The sequence below is a fragment of the Petromyzon marinus genome, chromosome 46 (assembly GCF_048934315.1).
Source record: "Petromyzon marinus isolate PM22_M1 ecotype Great Lakes invasive population chromosome 46, UKy_Petmar_22M1.pri1.0, whole genome shotgun sequence".
NCBI classification, from domain to species: domain Eukaryota; kingdom Metazoa; phylum Chordata; class Hyperoartia; order Petromyzontiformes; family Petromyzontidae; genus Petromyzon; species Petromyzon marinus.
In genome coordinates this window covers 15,064,146-15,086,156 of record NC_133712.1, presented here as the reverse complement: position 1 = coordinate 15,086,156, position 22,011 = coordinate 15,064,146, and the positions used below count along the sequence as shown (strand labels likewise).

The following is a 22,011-nucleotide window of genomic DNA, read 5'->3' as shown; positions in this document are numbered from 1 at the left end:
TATGCAAATAAAAAAATGTTTTAACATGTATTTTTGTTTATTTAGGGCCACCTTTATAACATGTGCTACAGGCCCCGCGCTCGCTTAATCCGACACTGCTTTCAGGAGTGGGGTGGTGCATTGATTGAAATGTATGGGGGATAATTTGCGAATTTCAAATTTGGACCGTGACACCTGGCACGCAATGGCCTACTCTCACGTTGCTTGCTATTACGTCCACTATAAAACAAGACGCCACGTTCTGTTGGTGTTTTTGTGTGGTTGTGTCAATACGTCCTCAGTAGTAAATAACCAGGGCGGCCGCTGGAAATGTTCGAACCCGTAACTCTCTGTAGGCAGCACGTGGGATGGTGAACGCGCTACCGCTCGGCCAACGTCACCGCCCCTGTGTAAATAGAAACTTCGATAATTTTTCGAAACTTTTTTTTCTTCTTCAAATAATCGATCAATTCGAATCAATCCGGGTTATCGATACAAAACTTAAGCTGCGCCCTTGCCGCTCCCACCCACCCCACCCCCGCGCTCACCCCACCCCCAACGCACCTCAGTCGTGCGCTCCCATTGGTCCGGAGCCTAGTCACGTGGTCTCCCGGAACTTGCCCCCGCCCCACGTGTCGACGTCGCCACGTGGGCGGTCGTGAGTGGCTGAGGGAGCTTCACGAGCAACAAGCGGCGACAGTGGAAGCTGCGACAATGGCTACAGCGACACTGACGACGCGAGCCTTCGTGCTCTGCTCCTGGGCTCTCCTCCTGGCCGCCGCCGGTCGGGCCGAGGAGACGCTGGTGAACGAGGAGGTGCGCAGGCTGCTCGACCTGTCCACGCACGTGGCCAAGTCGACGGCGGACGTGACTTTGCTGAACCGAGGCGGGGAGGCGGCGTCTCATTTCTTCCTCGTCTTCGACGCCGAAATCGCCCCGCATCTCGCCTTCGTGGGCGCCAAGGCACGGGCGCGGGGCTGTGTGTCTGTGTCTCTCTCCTGTCTGCCGCTCACACACCCACCCCCCACCTCCCCGGTGTCTCTCGCGGGGTCGGAGAATTCAAGTCGGGAGCGGGGAGCGAGGAGGTCGACTGTGTGTTGTCGATGACAGCCATGAATGAATTTGCAACTCGAAAAAAAGGCCGCAAAGTTTTTGGGGGGAGGAGAGTGGGGAGGTGATCGGGCTCCTCTGCTTGGCGTGTTCCGTGTCTTTCCACGTCGTTCTGTGTGATGTCCTGTGTATTTTCTGCCCGTGGGTTCGAGTCATATAGCCTTGCTTATACCTAGGTTGGTGGAGCGCGTTAGCTCACTGAACTTTGACCTCGATCGCCTGATTTGCGATGCCGAGGTAGTGGTTAACAAAGCTCGTCCGCTCCCGGGCCTCCCCTTCAGCTCGCATTGACCAACGTGGCGCGTGGCGAAGTATGATCATACAACCCATAAGATACACAATACAAAAAAATCAATAACACTGCCTTCGGGGGGTGGGGGGGGGGGGGTAAATGAAAGCGACGTTTCGGGCAATGGCCCTTGCGCATCGCCCAATAATTTGACACGCTAGACACGTCGCAGGTGACGTCTTCATCGAGCAGTGGACCGGCCCTGGGCGTTGATCCTCTGTGGACATTGCAAGTCTGCTGCGTCTTGTACCTGGCCCCGTATTGTGGGTGCCTTCCGTTCTCTCACTCGTCTTAACGGTGGATACTAAACCACGCGCAGGGCGATTCGTAAGGCTGTAGAACGCGAGACTTTGTTATAAATCCCATAACTCCGTATCGCCCCCTCCCTCCCATTCATTGCCTCGCTGCTGCTGGCCCGCCAAGGCTTTCGATTTGCAACTTCCTCGGGGGAGGCCGCGGTGTAGATTTGGTAGCGCGGATAGGAGTCGGGTGGCGCGGTGCCGCGCTCCCATTGGCTGGGCTGCCTCGAACCCCTCCTCCCTCACTCCCCCGTTCCTCTCCCCCCTCCCCTCCTCTCCCCACCCCTGCCCCCCCTCCTCTCCCTCCCGCTCTTTCCCCCCCTCTCCCTCATCCCCCCGCCCCCCGGATGCGTCTCCACCAATGGGAAAGCCGCGCAATCGTCGCGGTCTCGGCCAATGGGATGGCTGCCTTAACCCCCCCCCCCCTCCCTTTCACGTGGGTGCCTATGCGTTGTAGGGAATTGCGCCGGAGCCCGAGTGTGACACGTAGGCAGCGTCACGCTCGATCCACTGCTCGATGGATGAAATCGCTGTCGACCCATACGCTTCTTCAGCCCGTGTTCTTGTGCAGGGAAAATTGAGTTTCACGTCCATACGGCGCAACAGCCGTTTCAATACGGGCAAAAAGTGTCTTGTCTGTGTATTCTCTGTTGTGATGGGACTTTGTAGGATGAACGTTGAGATTTATAAGGGGCACGGTGTGACCAATAAGGTCTGAATTGGTCTGTAATAAGATGGGCACTGATAAGGGGTTGACAGGTTTGTAGTGGTGAGTGTAGTGGTAAGTGTATTCGTGGTGAGTGTAGTAGTGGTTATTGTCTATTTGTTTGAGTTTCTCCCTTGTGATGGGACTTTATAGGATGAACGTTGAGATTTACAAGGGCACGTTGTGACTAATAAGGCCTGAGTTGGTCTGTAATAAGCTAGGGCACTGATGAGGGGTTGACAGGGATGCAAAGGCCTTAAGCTCTCGCTGGCGGCCACGCTCGATCCACCACCGCTCGATGAAGGCCGAAAGCTCTAGCTGGCCTGTTTAGGGAGGCCTCTTTAAGAGGCCAGCTGTAATCGCACGCCAGAGTCATAATTGACTTGGGCAAAACAAAAAAAAACTTCCAATAATAATTCGCACGCGTCAAAAATCAGGACCGGGTCATGTGGCCGATGCGGCCAGGCGATGCCACAAATGGGGCATCAAAAGTGCGGCAATGAATCCCAAACCATCGAGCCACATCGTAAACACTCCGCCGCTGATGCTGCTCCTGTCTTCACTCTTTCAAAGGAGGGAACGGGCGAGATTCCATCCACTCTTGCTTCTGACCAGACAATTGCGTGGATAACAGCATATAAACTTACAACTTTAACCTTGCACTATTAATCCGCACGAAAGAGGAAGAGTGCGGTGATTTTACTGAACGGTGATCGCGGGTGGCACATTTTTTTTTAATAATCGCTCGCCACTGATGTAGGCCGTGGAATCGAGCGTGGATATCTGGGTTTGGTAGCACTAGTGTGCTAACCACTCTGCCACCGCTCCGCCCACTCCCCTCCTTTATTAACCTCACCAATTTCTACGTTAGCTACCCACGAACTGGCTTGTTATTATAACCCCCCCCCCCTCTAGTCTTCGCACCTGATAGGCCTACAGGGTCCGATTTATATTTATACCATCTAACCCGAAAAAAAACTCTCTCATGGCCTGTTATATTCGCAAATTGCGTGCCCGAGTCAGAATTCAGGTAACTTGTATGTTCCTGCATGTACTCCCCCCCACCCCCCCGCCTTCACAAACCCCTACGGACCAGCGTGGTGAAGCATGGTCAAATGATGCGCACTGCATGGAGAGATAAAGTAGGTACCAGTACCACTTTGTGGGGATGGCCATAAGAATGTAGAATTTATGAGACTGGTTCAGATGAGCATTGGCTCAATGCAAATTGGACCAAGCAGCGGATATTTTTTTGGCCATTTCACTGAAATAATAACCCGTGCTGCCCTCGTTTAAACACTTGGTGGTAGTCCCCTTTAGATAGATTTTGCTGAGCGTGCAATGAATTTGATAACGATAAAAATCACTCGCTGCAACCGCTTACACTCCGCAAGGACCTTCTATGGTTTTATCACGGTTTTTTTTTTCCAATGGCAGACCCTCAGTCGGGAACTCGACAGCGTGTTTTTTTTCCCCATTGGCAAAAATTTTCATCCAGCGCACTCATCTCGGTTTCCACAAAGTGCGACAAGTGCATTGGAAACCGGAGTCATTTGGAGAAACGTGTACTTTTTTTTGCAAAGCATTTCGCTGCATAAATGATAACTAAAAGTTTTGCTGGCTGGGACAAGACGGATGGATAGCCACGTCCAAAGGATGTGCACGTCGCTGGTTTATCTGAAAATGCTTTGTGTAGAAAAAAATAATGTCTTGGCATACTGTTACAAAGCTGCAAGAATGAAAGGTTGTGCATGTCGAATTCGTTGACGCGCTTGTTAATTCTTTCTTGACACGCTTGTCTTTTACAGTTAAAAGCCAGTGACGATGATGACCCCTCTCTCCTAATCTCGCAAACGACCATCAAGGGACACAGGTAACCGTGCAGGTCACCCATAGCCCCCCGTATGTTTTTCATGAGTACAAAGGCACACCCCCTGTATATCTGTTCAATGTGTTCTGCAAGTCACTTTGTGACAATGGATTTATTATTTAACATATTTAAGTTTGTGAAATAATTAATTTTTTTATGTTGCGGTTGCCTTTGTTCTTATTTCTATTTGCCTCATTGCTGTACGTAATTTTATTTGTGTTGCCTTCGTAATTTTTGGTGGCCAAGGGCGCGATTGCAAATTGCGAGCTATATCCTGGTCCCTCTTTGAGTTCTCACCAGATTAAACAAATATCGGTACTTTCCTTTGAATATTCCATATTCAATTCACTCCCGTCACTTTCACACTGGTGGTCAGTCGCCTCCTCATCACTCTTCTATTGCTACTACGATCACGGATTTCTGTCCCTGTGAATTCGCCAGAGGTGTGAGACCGTTCATTTCCTTGGGCCAAACGGGTCCTTAAGGCGCCATTTGTGGGGCCACCCATTAACCCCCAGACCTCCCGTCACTTCTGTCACTGCAAGGGGCTCTTAGAGTACAGCAAGGTGGAAAAACAATACAACGGTAATGTGAAATGCAATCGTTAAGTTGTGGAAAATTTATATCGCGATGATTTTTTTATTTAAAGCTTTCGTGACTGCAGGGATTCATATTCTTGGTTCTTTCGGTAAAGTCACGTAGAAGGGAAACAATAAAATATGTTGTTTTATATTTTTATTATTTTATTGTTTCCCTTCTACGTGACTTTACCGAAAGAACCAAGAATATATATCGCGATAATTGTCAAGTGGTGAAATTTGAAATGGAATCGTATGATGACGAGCAATATCGCGGCAAGCGAACTTGTTACATGCTTGCTCTTTTTACCGAATGCATCAAAGAGGGAATGAAACGACATGCGTATGTTCACTTAGTAAATGTATCCTTAAAAAATATTTTTACTAATTTTGATGCCGAGTGTCTGCTGCTGCTGCGTCCTGCACGGCGCTTTGAGATCCTTGATGAAAAGCGATATACAGATGTAATTATTATTACGTGTGCGTCTCTCTCCATCGCGTGGTGCTATCCACCCACCCCCTCGTATGCCGTACCGTCCCTTCGTAGGTGCCCGCTTAACAGCACTTGCCCCAAATGTCTGGTGAAGCTGTACGAAGGGGGATCTTTGTCTCGCCCACAGTGGCTCGGCGTACAAGGTTCACCTGGCGTCTCCGCTGGCCCCCGGCGAGCGCGTGACCGTGGCGACGGAGACCGTGTTCTCGCACTCGCTCTCCCCGTTTCCGTCGAAGATCGCGCAGACCGAGCGCCAGCTGGTCGTCTTCGAGGGCAACCACTACTTCTACTCGCCCTACCCGACGCTCACGCAGAACACGCGCGTGCGTCTCGCCTCCAAGACCGTCGAATCCTACTCCAAGCTGCAGACCACCACCAAGACGGACGACAGCATCGAGTACGGGCCCTACACCGACGTGCCGCCCTTCAGCCACGTGAGTCGCACTTCCCTTGGCCTCACCAACTGACGCCCCCCCCCCTCTCACTTCCACGCCCCCACCATGACCCCTGCACTGGGCATCGTAGTCCACGGTTTCGGAGGCGGAGTGCGGTCCGGCGGGTCGTGAGAAGGGGAGGCTAAAGCTGCGTGTTGGCATTTGGCGGACCGGGTGGTTTTTTTGGGAACGTGGGTGTAGGGGTTGGGGGGGGAAGGGAAGGGAAGGTTTTGCGTTGTGAGTGTTTTAACTTCCCTGGAGATTCTTGGTTGCAACGTTACTAAACTGAAGACAGTGCTTGCGCGATTTGAAGGAATATGTATCTCAATGGGCGATTCCAACGTTTGTATTGTGAACGTAGGATTGTTGTTATTTGCAAGTCTCCCAATTGTTACACGCCTGCCGTCATTCTTTCTCTGCTCTCCAGCATTTATAGAAATGTAATTCTCCTCAGGCCCCATGGTAGGAAGTGCAGTCTCCCAACTCATTATCCCCTCCATGCGAAATCTTATTTGCTGTGAAGAAGTGCCACACTGCTCGATACGTCGCCCGTCAAGGCCACAGTGTCAATGACGAACGCTTTGCGTTGTCACTTGCCCTTGTGCGCCACTGCCAACCCAGCGGTAGTAGCAGCAGCAGCGCTACCGCCAAATCAACGTTGCTCTAATCCAGTGGTTCTTAACATTTTCTGCAGCCTTGCACGCCTTTGGTTATCAATTGTAACAATTTTTTTTTTTTACAATATCAATAAATACGTAGCTTTAATGAAACGATGTATGTTGTTACTTACGTGCCCAGAAAGGGAATCTCGCACCCCCAGGGGGTGCGCGCACCCCAGGTTAAGAACCACTGCTCTAAACGTTTACGGTCACCGCCCCGACCCCGGTTGTCTTGCCCCCGCGATCGCGACAGGACCCGCTGCGCGTGCACTACGAGAACAACTCTCCCTTCCTGACGGTGACGCGGCTGACGCGCGTCATTGAGGTGTCGCACTGGGGCAACATCGCCGTGGAGGAGACGCTCGACCTGCGCCACTCGGGCGCCGTCCTGCAGGGGCCCTTCTCCCGCTACGACTACCAGCGGCAGCCCGACAGCGGCGTCTCCTCCATCAAGTCCTTCAAGGTGCCGCCCCCACGCATTCAAGTTACGACGCGTGGGACGGAGTAGAGTTGGGCCTTCCTGATTACAAGAAGGATCCCGTTTTAACGCGTTAGTAGTGGAGACGCCGCGTTGGGCGAACAGCGCGTTGGGCAGAAACATTTTAACCGTAAATAACGTTAACGGTAAAGTTTAGCGACATACGGTGTACTACTACGCACACGCCGTAAGATGGCGGGACAAATAATGCCGTATACGCCCCTCCGCATTACTGTATCATTCTGCGTTACTGTATCACTGTGCCACTCGGTCGCACCGCTCAAGAAAGTAGTTTGTTGTTGGCCGCTCAGAAACCGCGTTGTAACGACGGGTTGTAACGGCGCGCATTCCACGTTGTAACGGTTCCCATTCCGCGATGTAACGGCGACCATTCCGCGATGTAACAGCGCCTGTTCGGCGCTCTACCGGTGCCCGTTCTGGATTGTAACAGTGCCCATTCTGCGTTGTAATTGTGCCTGTTCCGCATTGTAACGGTGCCTGTTCCGCATTGCACCAGTGTCCGTTCCGTGTTGTAATGGTTATCGATCACTCTACCGGTCATCGGTTTGGTTACTCGACTAAATCGGACAGCGCGGAAATAATGTCCGCTTCCACCGGCGAGTGCCCCTTGGTTAGACTGCCATTGGGCGTCCCAACATGTACTGCACGGGAGGCTCGGTGTTGACATTCAGTGATGGTGAGCGGAGATGTGGGAACTATCGGAGAAGGAGGCGAGAAGAACGAGGTGTTGGAAAGGGCGGAGATGAGAACGCCAAAGGTGGATGTTGGGAAATCTCTTTTTAGGGAAAGGAGGAGAGGCAATGAAGACGTTAAGACTCGTCGTTGAAGTTACTAATAATGTCCAGAAGGTAAGGGAGGTTAAACTTAGATGGTTTGGGATTGTTTTGAGAAGAGATTAAGAAGATCCAATGAGGGGGGCTATGGAGATTAGAGACCCATAGACTCGCGTAGAAATCCACATTAAACCGAGATGTGTTAGCCTGTGGATCATGTAAGCGAACGCGAATCTGTGGGTCTCTACGTTGGCCTGTGAAGTTTCTGTGTGAAGACAGTGGTTGTGACTAGGCAAGTGGTGTGGAATAGAAGTACATGGAGAGAGAGAATGAGCATGTAACAATCGGGCTTCTGGATTTGAAGAAGGCGACGATGACGACGACGATGATGACGACCGCCGTTGCCTTGGCAGACGATCCTCCCCGCGGCTGCCCAAGACGTCTACTACCGCGACGAGATCGGAAACATCTCGACGAGCAACCTGCTGGTGCTGGACGATTCGGTGGAGATGGAGGTGCGGCCTCGCTTCCCGCTGTTCGGCGGCTGGAAGACTCACTACTACATCGGTTACAACCTGCCCAGCTACGAGTACCTCTTCCACCACGGTACGATGGTGCCCACAACCCCCCCCCCCCCCCGGCAACCCACTCCCTAGCACGAAAATGGGGTTCGCCACACTTGTGGCCCCACACACGCGTGGCCTACCCCTTTTTGAGCAACGTCACGGGATCGGTAAAATACCAGCGGGCTGGCGGGTACCCCCCCCCCCCCTCTCCACTGCCCCCTCCCCGTCTGTAACGACCGCTCATCGTCATCTCCCCCCCCCCCACTTACCGCCCACACACCCCCCACCACCCCCCCCCCCCCTCTGCTCGTCCCCCAGGCGAGCAGTACGCGCTCAAGATGCGCTTTGTCGACCACGTCTTCGACGACCAAGTGATCGATGATCTGACGGTCAAGATCATCCTGCCCGAGGGGGCCAAGTACGTTGCGTTTGATATTTAATATATATTTCTCTCTCTCTCTCTCTGTGTCCGTCAAAGTCGCATGCGCCCGTCGTTTTCCTCCGCGAGCGCAGCTGCTACGAGACTCCCCCCCCCCCCTCCCCCATCACGCATGCGGGCAGCAGTTAGCTAGAGCCCCCTCCAGGACATGGAGGGTTGCTGCCGCTGCCCCGTGTGATGTTAACGGACGGCACGCTCGACTTGCGAATCCCGAGGTCGCCGCTACGGTTCAAACTCCGTGGGGGCTCCGCCAGTCTTTTCCGTCTGGGTGCCGCCGACGGCTGGGAGATGTTAACTACCTCGCCTGGTATTACTGGAAGCCGCGGGTTCGATCCCGACCCTGACGCCTGATGTTTATTTGGAGTTGCGAATGATGATCGAGGGGATCGATGCCTCGCCGAGGGAGAGGAGGGGCGCGCCGCGTGAAACGCGCGCATCACGTCCGCACCGTGGGGCGCGCAGGAACATCGAGGTGCAGCCGCCGTACGCCGTGTCGCGCTCGCCCGACGAGCAGCACTTCACCTACCTGGACACGTTCGGGCGGCCCGTCATCGTGGCCCACAAGAGCAATCTGGTGGAGAACCACATCCAGGACTTTGTGGTGCGTTACGCCTGCCCGGGTCCACCCTTTTTTTTTTTGTAAAAATAAAAAAATCATCAGTCTGCGAATGTTATCCGGATTTGTGGCCGTGCTTACCGTTACCGTGAACTTCACTTGCGGTTGGCTACGTACGGTACGAAAGAAGTTCAACGTACGAACACGTTGCAGACTCGGTATGCTAGACCGGCTCTTTCATCTCGTCCATGCTGCGTTCAACCACCACCACCACGCTGCACGCCCACAACAGCTCGCTCACACACTGTGACCCACCCACTCACCCACCCCTTCACTCACTTGATCATCCGCTCACTCAACCGCCTGCTCGCCCACCCACTGACCACACCGCAGGTCAAACACTTAATGTCGGTCAAGTCAAATGACAACGTCGCACACTTTTCAGTGTTTCAGAATGGTGGAGGCCGAGCCTCCACCACTCGGGCTGAGCTCAGTCTTGAGCCGCCAGGTTTGCTCCCAAAGATGTCAAGAATGAGCAGCAGCTCGGCGTCACGTAAATCTTGACCGGGGCTGGCACCACGCTCAGAGGGTCGGCTCCGGTTCGGCATGGTGGCTTTCAGCCTTTAGTCCGAGAGCCAGGCATGAGCCTGACCGTGTGCGTGGCTAAGGATAACAGGCCTCATTGTGGAATCGGCAGGCTTGGACGTTGACTTAAACTTCCGTAGGATATTTTCAGCTTAACTGCCTCGCCTGCTGTACAGGAGATCGTGGCTTAAATCCCGTATATTTGGAGTGTGCATGTTCTCCCCGTGGTCGCGTGGATTTTTCTCCGGGTCCCCCGGGTTTTCCCCTCCCCGTTTAGAATCAACATCACGCGTTTAGATCATTTGGCTGCTATACATTTCCACGTGATAATCAACTTTGAGCAATCATTTGTGGCCAGGTTGGTTCTGAAAAATAGCTATATAGCTAAATGGGCCTTACCTGGTAAAGTAAAAATTAGTTTAGGTTTTGTGATTTGTTTTCCTTTCCTGTACTCGTATAATTTTGTTGTATTGTTTCTTGTAACAGTCTGACCCGCTTCTACCGGACATCTGTGAAAAAGAGCTTCATAGCTCGTCGGATTTCTCCAGGATAAATAAAAGAGTCTGGTTCTGAAAAAATAGTTTTGATTTAGCCCGGTCGTCTAAACCGCCGATCGAACCAACACGGCGGTGGTGCTGGCGTGTGCCCGTCCCTCCCTGCGTGTCCACAGCTCTACTACACCTTCAACAAGGTGCTCATGCTGCAGGAGCCACTGCTAGTCGTCGCCGCGTTCTACATCCTCTTCTTCACGGTCATCGTCTACGTGCGTCTCGACTTCTCCATCACCAAGGTGACGGCCCAAATGCCCCAGTGCCACGGGGGGGGGAGGCAGGGGTGGGCTACCTGCCCCCCGCTACCCCGCCCGCCCTCTCTTAGAGAGGATCTCGAGCACCCAACAGTGGAGGCCGTTGCGCCCGGAGTGGTGCCAGCCAAGCACTTGCCGGGCTGCACCTTGACCTTTTTTAACGTATAGGGGGCTGGCCGGCTCCTGCTTCGTCATCCGTCAATGTTCTTTTTTTCTTGTTTATTTCCGGCCTTCCCGCTCCCCCCCCCTCCACCACCCCCACCACCCCCCACCACCCCCCAACGGCGCTGCCGCGCAGGACCCGGCGGTGGAGACGCGCATGAAGGTGGCGTCGATCGTGGAGCAGACGGTGGGGCTGGTGTCGCGCCGCCTCGCCGCCTACCGCACCTTCGACGAGGCCGTGAGCCGCTACAAGTCGGCCAAGGAGACGGCCGTGCTGGCGGCCGCGCGCAAGCAGCTGGACGCCGAGCACCGCTCGCTCACCAACGAGATCGCCGGCCTGCAGTCCCGCCTCAAGACCGAGGGCTCCGACGCCGCCGAAAAGGTGCGTCGGCCCGCGCGGCGAAATACGGACGAGCGACTTGCACCCCCACCGCCACCCCCACCACCCCCCCGCCTCCCCGCCACGATCGACGCGTTGCCGGCGGGTGGTGACGATGCCCCGCAGTCCCACGCGACCGAAAGCTTCGCTGAGTGAGCGCGCCGAGTTGAACGTCGTTATGCCGTCGGGCTACGGTGGACCTGTCTAAAATAGTACGAGTATCGATAGTTTTTTTTTTCCGCCTGACCGCCGGGATGACCCAAGCCCCCCCCCCTATAACAGACTCTGGGTCACAGCACTGCGCCGGCAGCGATGCCATTAGTCTTCCTGTAAGAAGCGCAACGCTTGAGTGGCTCTTCGTCACCTTGTTGTGGGTTAGGTAGGTCGATAGTTGGTGTTGTTCATGGACAGCCCTTTGAGTCGATCCGCCGCTAGATGGGGGCCATCCCCAACGTGCTATGTTTCTGATGTGTGTACACAAGCAAGGATACATGTCAAATCTATGCAAAGTTGTCCTAGAGAATGACAACATTCACATTGCACGAATTCGAACACACACGAATGGAGGCCTGTTCTGACCTTGGCGATGTTTACCCCAAGAAACTAAGCACCTTATTACAAAGGATGACAAATTATTGTTATTCGAATCTTAATCCTTTATTCTCCCCAGGGTCTCCCTTGGCAAGAAAAGGAGTCGGTTAAAATGGGGGCTCTCGCCTGGTTTCAGTTGGAAGTTTTTTCGATTCGTATGTGAAGGCGCTCCACATCTGCGTGCGCATGCGGTTCGACTGGCATCGAGAGAGAGAGATGGAGAGGAAACCTCTCTGGAGTGTTTCCTCGGCAGCCGCGTTGCTCTCTCTTTACGTGAATCGTGCTGAGATTCTTCCCACCCCCACCCACCACCACCCCGCACCGCTTTCGGAGAGCCACCCGGCCGATGTGTAATGGGTAATCGTGCGGAGCGTTGAAAAGGTCTTCGCGTAATTAGACCATGGAGATGGGCCCTCTGTGCCTCGACACTAGGGGACCCCCCCTACCCCTTGCGTGTGTGCGTATGAAGAGAGTGTACAGGTTTTGGTGCTTTAATTAGACAAGGACCTTTTGAGTGAGTAATTGCTCGTAACAGTCGGGTGATTTTTTTTTTTTAAAGGGAACAGAATCCAGAGCGGTGATTAGGCGTCCACCCGGCGGTGTGTTTGATAGCGCGGGGTTGTTGTTAATTCGGGTTGTTTCGCGACGTTGTAGGAATTCGATCTCAACCCGGCTTTGTGAGTCACGTGGCGGCGCTACCGCTGTCGGTGGCGCGCGGTTCACAACGGCGACAACAAAACGCGACGCATTCGTCGCGAACGCGGCTTTCAAGGAAAACCGTGTGGAAGTCGGTGACGGTTTTGGGCGATGGAGCTTCTTCATAGCACCGCTCTATGCGGCGGCGGTGGTGGTGGCAGTGGTTGTAGATGAGTTCCAAAAAAAACGAACGCACAAAGCGAAACCGCACAGAGTGACGGCTGCCTGCTGAGTAGCGCGCACAGTACACACGCACACACAGTACACACGCACACACGGTACACGCGCACACGGTGCACACGCACACACGGTACACACGGTACACACGCACACACGGTACACACGCACACACGGTACACACGCACACACGGTACACACGCACACATGGTACACACGGTACACACGCACACACGGTACACGCGCACACACAGTACACACGCACACACGGTACACGCGCACACACGGTACACACGCACACACGGTACACACGCACACACGGTACACGCGCACACACGGTACACGCGCGCACACGGTACACACGCACACACGGTACACGCACACACGGTACATGCGCGCACACACGGTACACGCGCACACACGGTACACACGCACACACGGTACACGCGCACACGGTACACGCGCACACGGTACACGCACACACAACATTGTTCCGCGTCCCTACCTCATAACTGCACGTAGAGTGAATTCAAACCGCATAATATCGCCATTTTGTTTGGTGGGTAGACAGAGGTCTTGCCCCGTATGGTAAGCGAGATCGCACGAGCGAGGTGGGGGGGGGAGGCGAGGGTGACATCGGACGTAACATTTGCCCGGCGCGTTACCTCCCCGCCCACCCCCCAGGTGGCGGAGCTGCAGCGCTTGGACTCGAGCTTGCGCGAGCTCGTCAACAAAGCGGGCCAGGACGCAGAGCGCCTCGTGCAGTCCAAGCTCGCAAAGCAGCCGTACCTGGAGGCCGAGAAGCTGAACACGGCCAAGCGCCAGGAGGTGGTGCTCAAAATCGACGGAATCCTGGACGCGCTGTGATGATGTCACTCCGCTTTCCCCCCACCCCCCACCCCACCTCTCGCTTGACTCGCGGGAGCCGGTCCGGCCCTCAAGTCCTCGCGTCTCTTTGCTCGCCCGCTCGCTCGCTCGCTCGCTTGCCGGTCGACGCGGTGCTCATGGTTAACGGGGGGGGAGGGGGGCGTGGGTGTGTTTTGTTCAGAGGTCCCTCGTTTTGGCAGAGCGTCGCACCGCTTGCCTGCCGGCTTTCTCCGAAACGGCGGCGTACACAAGGGGAACGTTTCTTTACGCGGGCGTGTGGGGGGGGGAATGGGGGCCAGGCGTCTGAATTGCGAGCGCTTTAAATTTGCGATGTCGTTACGTTCTTTCCTTTGCGAGCGATTATTTTAACGTGGTGAAATTCGTATCCAAATTGCACGAGGCGCAGTTTCATCGGTCGTTTGAGTCCACGATGAGGTACTTCGCTCATTTGCGGTTTGAATGTACGTTGCCCATCTCTGCGTCGAAGGCCGGTTAAGTCGTCACGAGGTGCAGTGACGAGATGGTGAGCGTGTGGGGGCGTGATTCTGGATTTGTTTTTTTTTATTTTAGTTTTCTTGAAAATATTTTTTTTGTATCCTTTCCCACAATTGTGTTATGATTGTGCCGTTGGCATCGTAACCACGAGACGAATAAACCTTGTAACGATACCAAGAAATATCCGTTCTGATCTCTTGCAGCGAGCGGTGCATCACCCTGTGTCAGAGAATGACCCCCCCCCCTACCCCGCCCCGCAAGATGACGTCGGAGAACTTCTGTTTATTAAGCTCTTTTTTTTATCCACGTTCACTCACGTTTAGTCTTGCTTGATCGAGTGAACTCGAGACCAGGGTGCGTCTCGTTTGCGCGAGTTAACTAGTGGCACGGCGGAATATTTTTTTTCGGACTCCTGCAACAGAGGCGTGCGTGCTTGTTTCTATATTGGTCACGTGTGAAGTTTCTCACTGTATCTTTCCATAACTCACCTTTCGCTTCCCCCCGCCCCCCCCCCCCCAAACTAAAACACGTGGAGCCAGCAGTTGTGCCTCAGTGCTCCAGCTCAACCACGCCCTGTTGACCGAACCACCGTTGGCCGTCGACGCCGTTACCTCCTCGCTTTCTCGCCTTTTTCGAATGCGCACAAAAGGTACCGTTTGAAAAAGAAACCAAAAAAAAATCATCGCCCTTTCGTTTGACGTCCACCGCCCGGGGAAAACAACAACGCTGCCGCCGCCGGCCGTCGTTGTGCGCTGCCGCACGAGCGACGGGGTCTCGTAGAGCCGCACTTTTCACTTGCCACGAGAGTCGTTTTCGTCTCGTTACCCGGGCGCGCCACGGCGTTACGGTCTTCGCGGTGAATGTCGCACACGCCCAAGTTTTTCTCGTGCGAGGCGGCGAGCGGTGTAACAGGTGTGTGTTGGTTGCAGCGCGCCCCCCCCCCCCTTCCTTTACCCCCTCCCACACCACCACTTCAGCGACTCGATGATTTGTCAAGGTATTGTCACAATTGGATTAAAGAATCGATTCTTATTGTCATTGTGCGCGTGTGTGTGTACACAAGCCCTCCTATTGGCTGCAGGGTTCACATGTTTCAGTCGCGCAGCCTGTTTTAGACGATGACCAGCCCGTTAACATATGTAGGCTTTAGCGACCAACATCCATAATAGAGATAATAGTTTTTTTTTCAAAAACACCGGTTAGTGCCGAATTAGTAACGAATTGTCCATGTTTTGTTTACGTGACAAACCTTATTTAATTGTCTTGTGTCGGGTGGTGGTGGTGGGTTTAACGACATTCATATTTACCCGATCTAACCCAAAAATACCCTCGTGACCAGCCCTTGGTGTGAATGGAGGCAGTCAAATGCCGTGTCGGGCCAGGAGGGGCCGATTGACCATACACCAGTTTTAACACGACCAATATCCATAAGAATATTTTTGAGTTAGAGCGCGTAATATATTAATGTGTCGTTAAACCCGCCACCACCCGACATTGCCAACTAGTGAGGGTTGTCACGTAAACAGAACGTGGCCAATTCGGCACGAGTTCAGCACACCGGTGTGTTGTGGCTTGGCTCTCCAACACAGCCATAGGCTGGGTGGGATTCGAACTTGGGTTGCCAGGTCCGTAGCACAGTGGGCTAACGACTGCACCACCACTCCACCCCCATGGTGCGGGGAAGAGTTCTCGCACGTATCGCGAGCACAATATTGGATGTTGGTCTCTTTTCTTTTGTACGTGCTGAGCTAACGCGTTGCGCCGGCGATGCAGTGTGTGGTAAATACGAAACGGTGGCTCCTTTCTAAATGATGTCGCGAAGCAGCAGGCCTTTTAAAGCGCCGCCGCATACAGCTCCGGATCCGCAGGTTGCCGCGACCCCCCCCTGGTCATTACCAAAGCACCGCTTTGTCCCCCGCTTGCCAAGTGCATGCACAATAACGAGGTGGCTCACGAGGAGAAATTTCCGTAGATGTTTTGTTGTCGCGGGAATTAAACGTTGGTGTTGCGTTCGCATCGTTTAAAGCACTCGTCTCAACGCAGCGTTCTCTCCCGACAATTCGGGCTAAATTTTTCTAAATAAACAGCTGATAGACGAACTATTGAAAGCCGTTTCTTGACTTGCTACAATCAAAAGTACTTCGCATCCCGCCGATACGGGCTCCTTCAATTTAAAACGTGTGTAGTTCAGCTTTTACTAGTTTTTATTATTTTTCACTGCACCATTTCAACTGCGCTGTGTATGCAGCTACAGATTTTTCAAAATAATTTTTGTGTTTTTTTTGTTAAATTCGTTTTTGGAATTCTTAACCAAAGTGTGAATGTTTATTAACCAAAACTCTTGTGATCGTGACTGTCCCATGCCCGATTGGACGTCTTGATTTTTTTGTATTTTCCCCAGTTCTCTTCCAATTGTGCAGTTTGTTGGCATCACGTCATTGGAACGAAAAAAATACCTCAATTCGGCACTCGAGCAGAGCAGTGCCTCCACTCCCGTAATCCAGAAGGGCTTCCGGAAGGAGCTGTCACAACTACATCTGAGATGCACTCGACGGATCATCTCCACACGAGGGAGGGGGCGCTGCACTTTCCGACACACCCCCTGCCCTGTAGATGTTCGTCACGTGGAAGTCGAACTGAAATTTGTATATATCCATCATCACAGCTGGAATTTTCATGCATTCACTGAAAATCCAAATATAATGATGCTTTTTTTTTCGCGCGCGGCCATCGGTGACGAGGCCGAGACCACCAACTCTCCACTCGAGAGCCCGGTTTAATTACAAAGGATGGGTTAAGACGGATATTTTTTTTCACCCAGTATTTTTATCAGGACCCATACTCAACCAGTGGTGTGACTCCGCCGTCAGCTGACCGCGGCCCATTTTATCTGCATTGCGTTTCGTTGCGAGGCTGCTTTGAAGTCAAGATTTGGGCATCGATCGTTCACCAGTTGCCGATCATTGAGTGTTCCCTTTACCCCACGTGGAGAAGAACATTTAAACCCAACAGAGGTTGTTTCCTGCCAAACGTCCGTATCACCATCGTTCATCCCAATGATACTTTTGTTGTCTGTTCCGTTGTCAATTTTATGGAATTGAAGTCGGGGGTGGGAGGTCTTACGTAAACAAATGAAAAGGTCGGCGCCTGATATCGCGTGCGTTTCTCGCTCATAGACACAGACTCGTGCCTTATGGACTGCCGTGCAGGGGTTCCTAGCCAGAGGAGTCTGCAGGCAAGTGGTTTGAAGACGTCGTAAATGCTGCAGATGGGGATATTGCGGTGCTCTCGCGTCTCCGCTACCTGGAGCGACGTGGTAATGCGTTTTAATAAAAAAAAATATCCCGGCAGGCATCGCGTGGCGATTCATGACCGCCACGGTGATGGCTTTTGCGAAATGAATCTCTGAATTGCACCGCATCGTGCGACGGGAGAAGTGTCCTGCGGTGTCTTTTTGCAGAGACGACAGAAGCTCTGTTTCGCATATCCTGGGTTCAAGACAGGTGCACGATGCTGATGCTCACCATAGCAATCACCTGCTATGCGGGATGCCATGGGTTAGATCTCGACCCTGACGCCTGCTGTATATTTGGAGTTCGCGCGCGCATGTGTGTATCTCTCCCCGTGATCGCGTGGATTTTTTTCTCCGGGTCGTCCGGTATTTCCGTCCACATTTAGAATCAACATCACGCGTTTCGAGTATTTGGCTGCTAGACATTCCCACATGAGCCGCTTCGTTGAGCTATCATTTGTGGCCAGGTCGCTTCTGAAAAAGAGGTAATTGCTTATTGGGCTTTACCTGGTTTCAGTAAAACAAACATCTCGAGTTTTAATTTCGCTTTATTATTTGTGCATTGTGCACCACTGCAAAACCCAGCAGCAGCATCGCCGTATAATTAGTTACACGCGTCATTGTTTACCATAGCTTAACACCAGAGTCTCGTATTCACAATTGGATCATCTCTTTGTGTTTTTTTTTTTAACGGGGCCCTCTGGGGGTCCCCTATGACGCAGTTGCTGGCACGCGTTCAGACTCGGCTGTAGGGCGGCGGCGGGGGTGGGCGGGATTTGTCCAATTTCATTAGTGCGGTGTTAAATCAGTTGCGGCGTTGTGTCCCAATTAAACCATCAATCGCACATTGGGCACAATTTAAATCGACGCACTCTGGGTGGGAAAACCACTTGAGCAACGCTTCCCGCCAAGATTAATGAGGTTTTTTTAATGGTAAAAAATAAAATAAAATCAACTCGCCCCCACCCTACCCCCAACCCCTGATCCCTCCTCCCCTTACAGACACCCCTTCTACGAGGGTAAACCTTTTGCGCTGGCCGCCGCATTACGACATATGTACAACGTGCAGTGATTGATGAACCTTGGCTGTCGACAGGGTGGTCCAGATGTCTTGTGACCCTACATTTAATTCCTTTAAAACGTAATATATGTATTTAAAGTAAGGTAGGTTTAAAAAAAAACAAATACGCGATGGGAAAAAAATTTGTTTAGGGGTCCAATTAATTTGGGGGGGGGGGGGTCACAAGACATCGGCACCACCCTGTATAGTGCTGATATTATTTACACAGTACACGGTAAATATATTAAATATTTTTATTGATCCAATGCCGGTTGAAATAACAATTACAGCCTGTAACGACTCGGGAGGCGCGAGGAGGAAGGCACGGAACGAGCGGCAAGCCGGACGGCAATAATTAGCCAAGCTCCGCGGGCCTCTACATATTGAGATGTATCAAGTATGTGTTCACATCTGGGGGGGGGGGGGCACGCGTACGTGGGGGAAGCACCCCCACATCCCATACAGACGGGAACAGGTGGGGGTCCACATTTAGCTGTATCGCCTTCTGGAAAGCCCTGGGCGAAATGTTGACTACCTCGCCCGGTGTACAGGAGGCCGTGGCTTAATCCGGCCTTGATAGGTGCTCGCTAACGGCACTTGCCCCAACGGTCTGTTGAGGCTACACGGGGGATCTTTGTCTTTGCCGCATTAATGACAACCGCCGTCTTCCACTCGGTGGCGGTGACGCCACCACAGCGATGTGCCAGGCAGGGTGCACTTTGAGGCCACGTGGACCACCGAAGGCTCTCTGCTGACAGGAGATCACGGGGCAGACGCAGGTGTTTTGGCTTGCCTGAGATGACTGCCGGATGTGGTAAGTAACAAAGATAAAGATTCCCCCCCCTCCCCGTATGTCCTTAATAGACCGTTGGGACAAGTGCTGTCAGCGAGCACCTATGAAGGCTGGCACAGCACACTCCGTGAGTCCGTGGCCAGGAGGACCCCCCCCCCCCCCATCATTCGAGACTGAGTCGACTTAGATCAGAGGTGGGGAACGTGTCCGGCCCGCGGGCCGTATAAGGCCCGCGAAATCATTTGGTCTCTGGCCCTGCCAAGGCAACCGCAGGCGGGACTCGAAATTCAACAAATCTAGGAGCAAACCTGGAAAAGCAGTTGCGAGTAGCAACATCATCGTCAATACCGGCTAACATCACCACACGCATCGCCAAAGAGAAGCAGTTCCAGCCATCGCATTAGGGGCGAGTTAATTAAATGTTTGACCAAATATATAACAGGCACATTTTTAAGTTGATAATTGTGTACGGCCCGCGAACGATGTTATAAATATCCAAATGGCCCTTGGCAGAAAAAAAAGGTTCCCCCGCCGCTGAGTCTTAGGGGAAAGCCCAGGACAACTTCAGACAATCGTCAACCGGTGTATGACCTCGAGCGGGAAACGACACTCGGCTCGTCGCCAAGGGGATCCGCGCAGCGCAGCGCCGTGCCGAGAGATCGCCAGCTGCCGACGCAGCCGCGGGTCCGGCGCATCCGAAGGGCTGCCCGCGTCCGGCGAGCGGAGCGCCGTGGGGACGGCGGCGTTGTGAATCGGTGGGAGCGAGCGAGCGAGCGAGAGAGCGAGAGAGAGAGCGCGTTGAGCACTCGCTGCTGTTGTGTCTCCACCCCCCGGACTCCGGGGCAGGTCCCCAGGGAGGGTCGTGGGGGGTGGGGAATGCTTCCGGCGGGGAGGAAACGCCGCGTCGTTGCCATGACGCCCGCTGGGTTCCCCCCCTCCCTCCACCCACCCCGTTGCCATGACGCCCTCTGGGTTCCCCTACCCACTCCCCCACCTCCCTCGACCCCACCCACCCCGTTGCCGTTGACGACAAGACTCTTAGCCCCGTTGCCTTGACGACAGGACTGTCAGCACCGTTGGTCGCGAGGATCAAACGAATCGACGTTCTTCCCCACCCCCCCCCACCCCTAAACGCCCGTCACGTGCTGTTGACGCGCGCTGTTGTTTACAATAGCCGTGTCGCTATGTCTTTGTTTCTCTTAAGAATGTTTTGATCTCAAGTGTTATTTACTCAATCAGCGTTTCACGCGTAGGCTTTCGCGACCGATATCACCCACGCAAAAAAACCCCCGTTGTTGTATTACGGATCAATCAGCGTTATTTATCCCCCGCATTGTGCTACAGTCCCGCGAACTGGCGACTGCGTTCGTTCGTTTGGCAGCGATTTGTTTTATTTTAAAAATGTTTCTCTCTGTCTTCGCGGTAGTGCACTGCCGTCGAGCTCGGTCGTACCACCGCGTGCCGGGTTGTGTGTTGTTGTTGTTGTTTGTGTCTCGTGGACAATGATAAGTGGCGAGCGATCGCAGTCAGTTTGGCGATGGTGTCACGAGATGGGAGTTGTCCACTCACCCCACCCCCTGTTGTGTTGGCGACCGGCCCGCACAAGTGGACATCACGGAGCTGCTTGTGAAATGTCATTTTAAGTGACCTCAGGTTCACGTAGATAAGGGGGTTTCCTTGCAAAAAGGGTATCTTACCTGGTGTTTGAACATCTTAACACGTGTTTTATTACCAGAAAGGGCAAAACGCCTTTTATTTTCATACAGCATGTTTGTTTGCAATGTTTTCATGCCCGTCAACCCCTTATCAGTGCCCTACCTTATTACAGACCGATATCAGACCTTGATGGTCACCCCGTGCCCCTTATAAATCTCAACGTCCATCCTACAAAGTCCCCATGTCAAGGGGATCTCAGTCAGCCAACCCATGGCCAACCTGGGTCTGTGCCGTGACCTCCTCCTGTCAGCAGCGAGAGCCTTCGACGCATAAAGCAAAGCATTGGGGGAAAAAAAAAACCCGAAATGATGAACGAAGCAAAGTGCCGACTACACCGAGCATCTTCTTGTTTCCTCTGATCGTAGAAAAAAAGAGAGGGGCGGAGGAGAGAGCGGAGGGACGGGGAGAGAGCGGAGGACAGAAAGCGAGCGGACCGCTGACGGAGGCTCCCCTGACGATTCTGTGCTGAGCGGCCTCGGCTAACAGCGAAATTTGTCGTCTCATTTATTTATTTTGTTCTTTTCCCCCTAAATTATATCCCACTTTGCACTTATCAACGTATATATTAAACACGAAAATTGTATTCTTGCGTATGGCAGCTGTATGTTATGGGCGCTAAATGCCAATGTTAAAAGTGCGTACTTTAAACTTCTTTCACACCGTAGGTATATGCAGTGCCGGATTATTCCAGTAGTACAAGTAGCTACATATGCTACGGGCCCCGCACTTTCAAGGGCCCCGTGCTAAATATTTTCAAGCTATCAATTTCGGTTCAATGATTCTGCACTTGCTCTATTACTATAGTACTATACTGCCTTAAACTTTTATGAACGACTTTGTGTTTAAGGTTAGCGATTTGTCGTATTATCTGGCTGTATAGCTAATGCAAAAATGCAATTACTTTACTGTACAAGTTAAACATTTGCGTGTTTTAATATTGATGGGGTTTTTTTTTATTAGGGCCCCTTTATAACATATGCTACAGGCCCCCACACTAGCTTAATCCGGCACTGGGTTGCCGACCGTGCTAATCAAATGTCGAGGTCCGCTCGCCACGACCAGAGAGGGCTTCATGTTCGTGTCGTTTTGCTGTTTCCGCCTCCTCCCATCGTAGGAGCCCAGAAACCACTGCAGTTTTTCACA

General features: G+C 52.8%; 1 protein-coding gene and 1 long non-coding RNA gene across 2 annotated transcripts; both read left to right on the top strand.

Annotated features, from left to right (window-relative positions):
- Nucleotides 1-592: 592 nt before the first annotated feature.
- RPN1 (ribophorin I) lies at nucleotides 593-14,188 on the top strand. The gene is made up of 10 exons (XM_032971387.2): nucleotides 593-942; nucleotides 4,192-4,256; nucleotides 5,452-5,758; nucleotides 6,671-6,880; nucleotides 8,103-8,295; nucleotides 8,574-8,673; nucleotides 9,157-9,295; nucleotides 10,506-10,625; nucleotides 10,939-11,184; nucleotides 13,330-14,188. The coding sequence occupies exons 1-10, from the start codon at nucleotides 694-696 to the stop codon at nucleotides 13,510-13,512; spliced, it is 1,812 nt and encodes a 603-aa protein (XP_032827278.1). The 5' UTR covers nucleotides 593-693; the 3' UTR covers nucleotides 13,513-14,188.
- A 4,580-nt stretch (nucleotides 14,189-18,768) lies between these two features.
- Nucleotides 18,769-21,451, top strand: LOC142931010 (uncharacterized). Its single transcript, XR_012947007.1, has 2 exons — nucleotides 18,769-19,173; nucleotides 21,234-21,451. It is a non-coding gene; the product is annotated as an uncharacterized LOC142931010 (long non-coding RNA).
- The last annotated feature ends 560 nt before the right edge of the window (nucleotides 21,452-22,011 follow it).

Bases quoted from the DNA above. Each gene is read 5' to 3' on its own strand.
- RPN1 (XM_032971387.2), top strand. From the start codon at position 694: ATGGCTACAGCGACACTGACGACGCGAGCCTTCGTGCTCTGCTCCTGG. The intron at 8,674-9,156 runs GTACGTTGCGTT...TGGGGCGCGCAG, and splicing joins ATCCTGCCCGAGGGGGCCAA to GAACATCGAGGTGCAGCCGC. The intron at 11,185-13,329 runs GTGCGTCGGCCC...CCCACCCCCCAG, and splicing joins GCTCCGACGCCGCCGAAAAG to GTGGCGGAGCTGCAGCGCTT.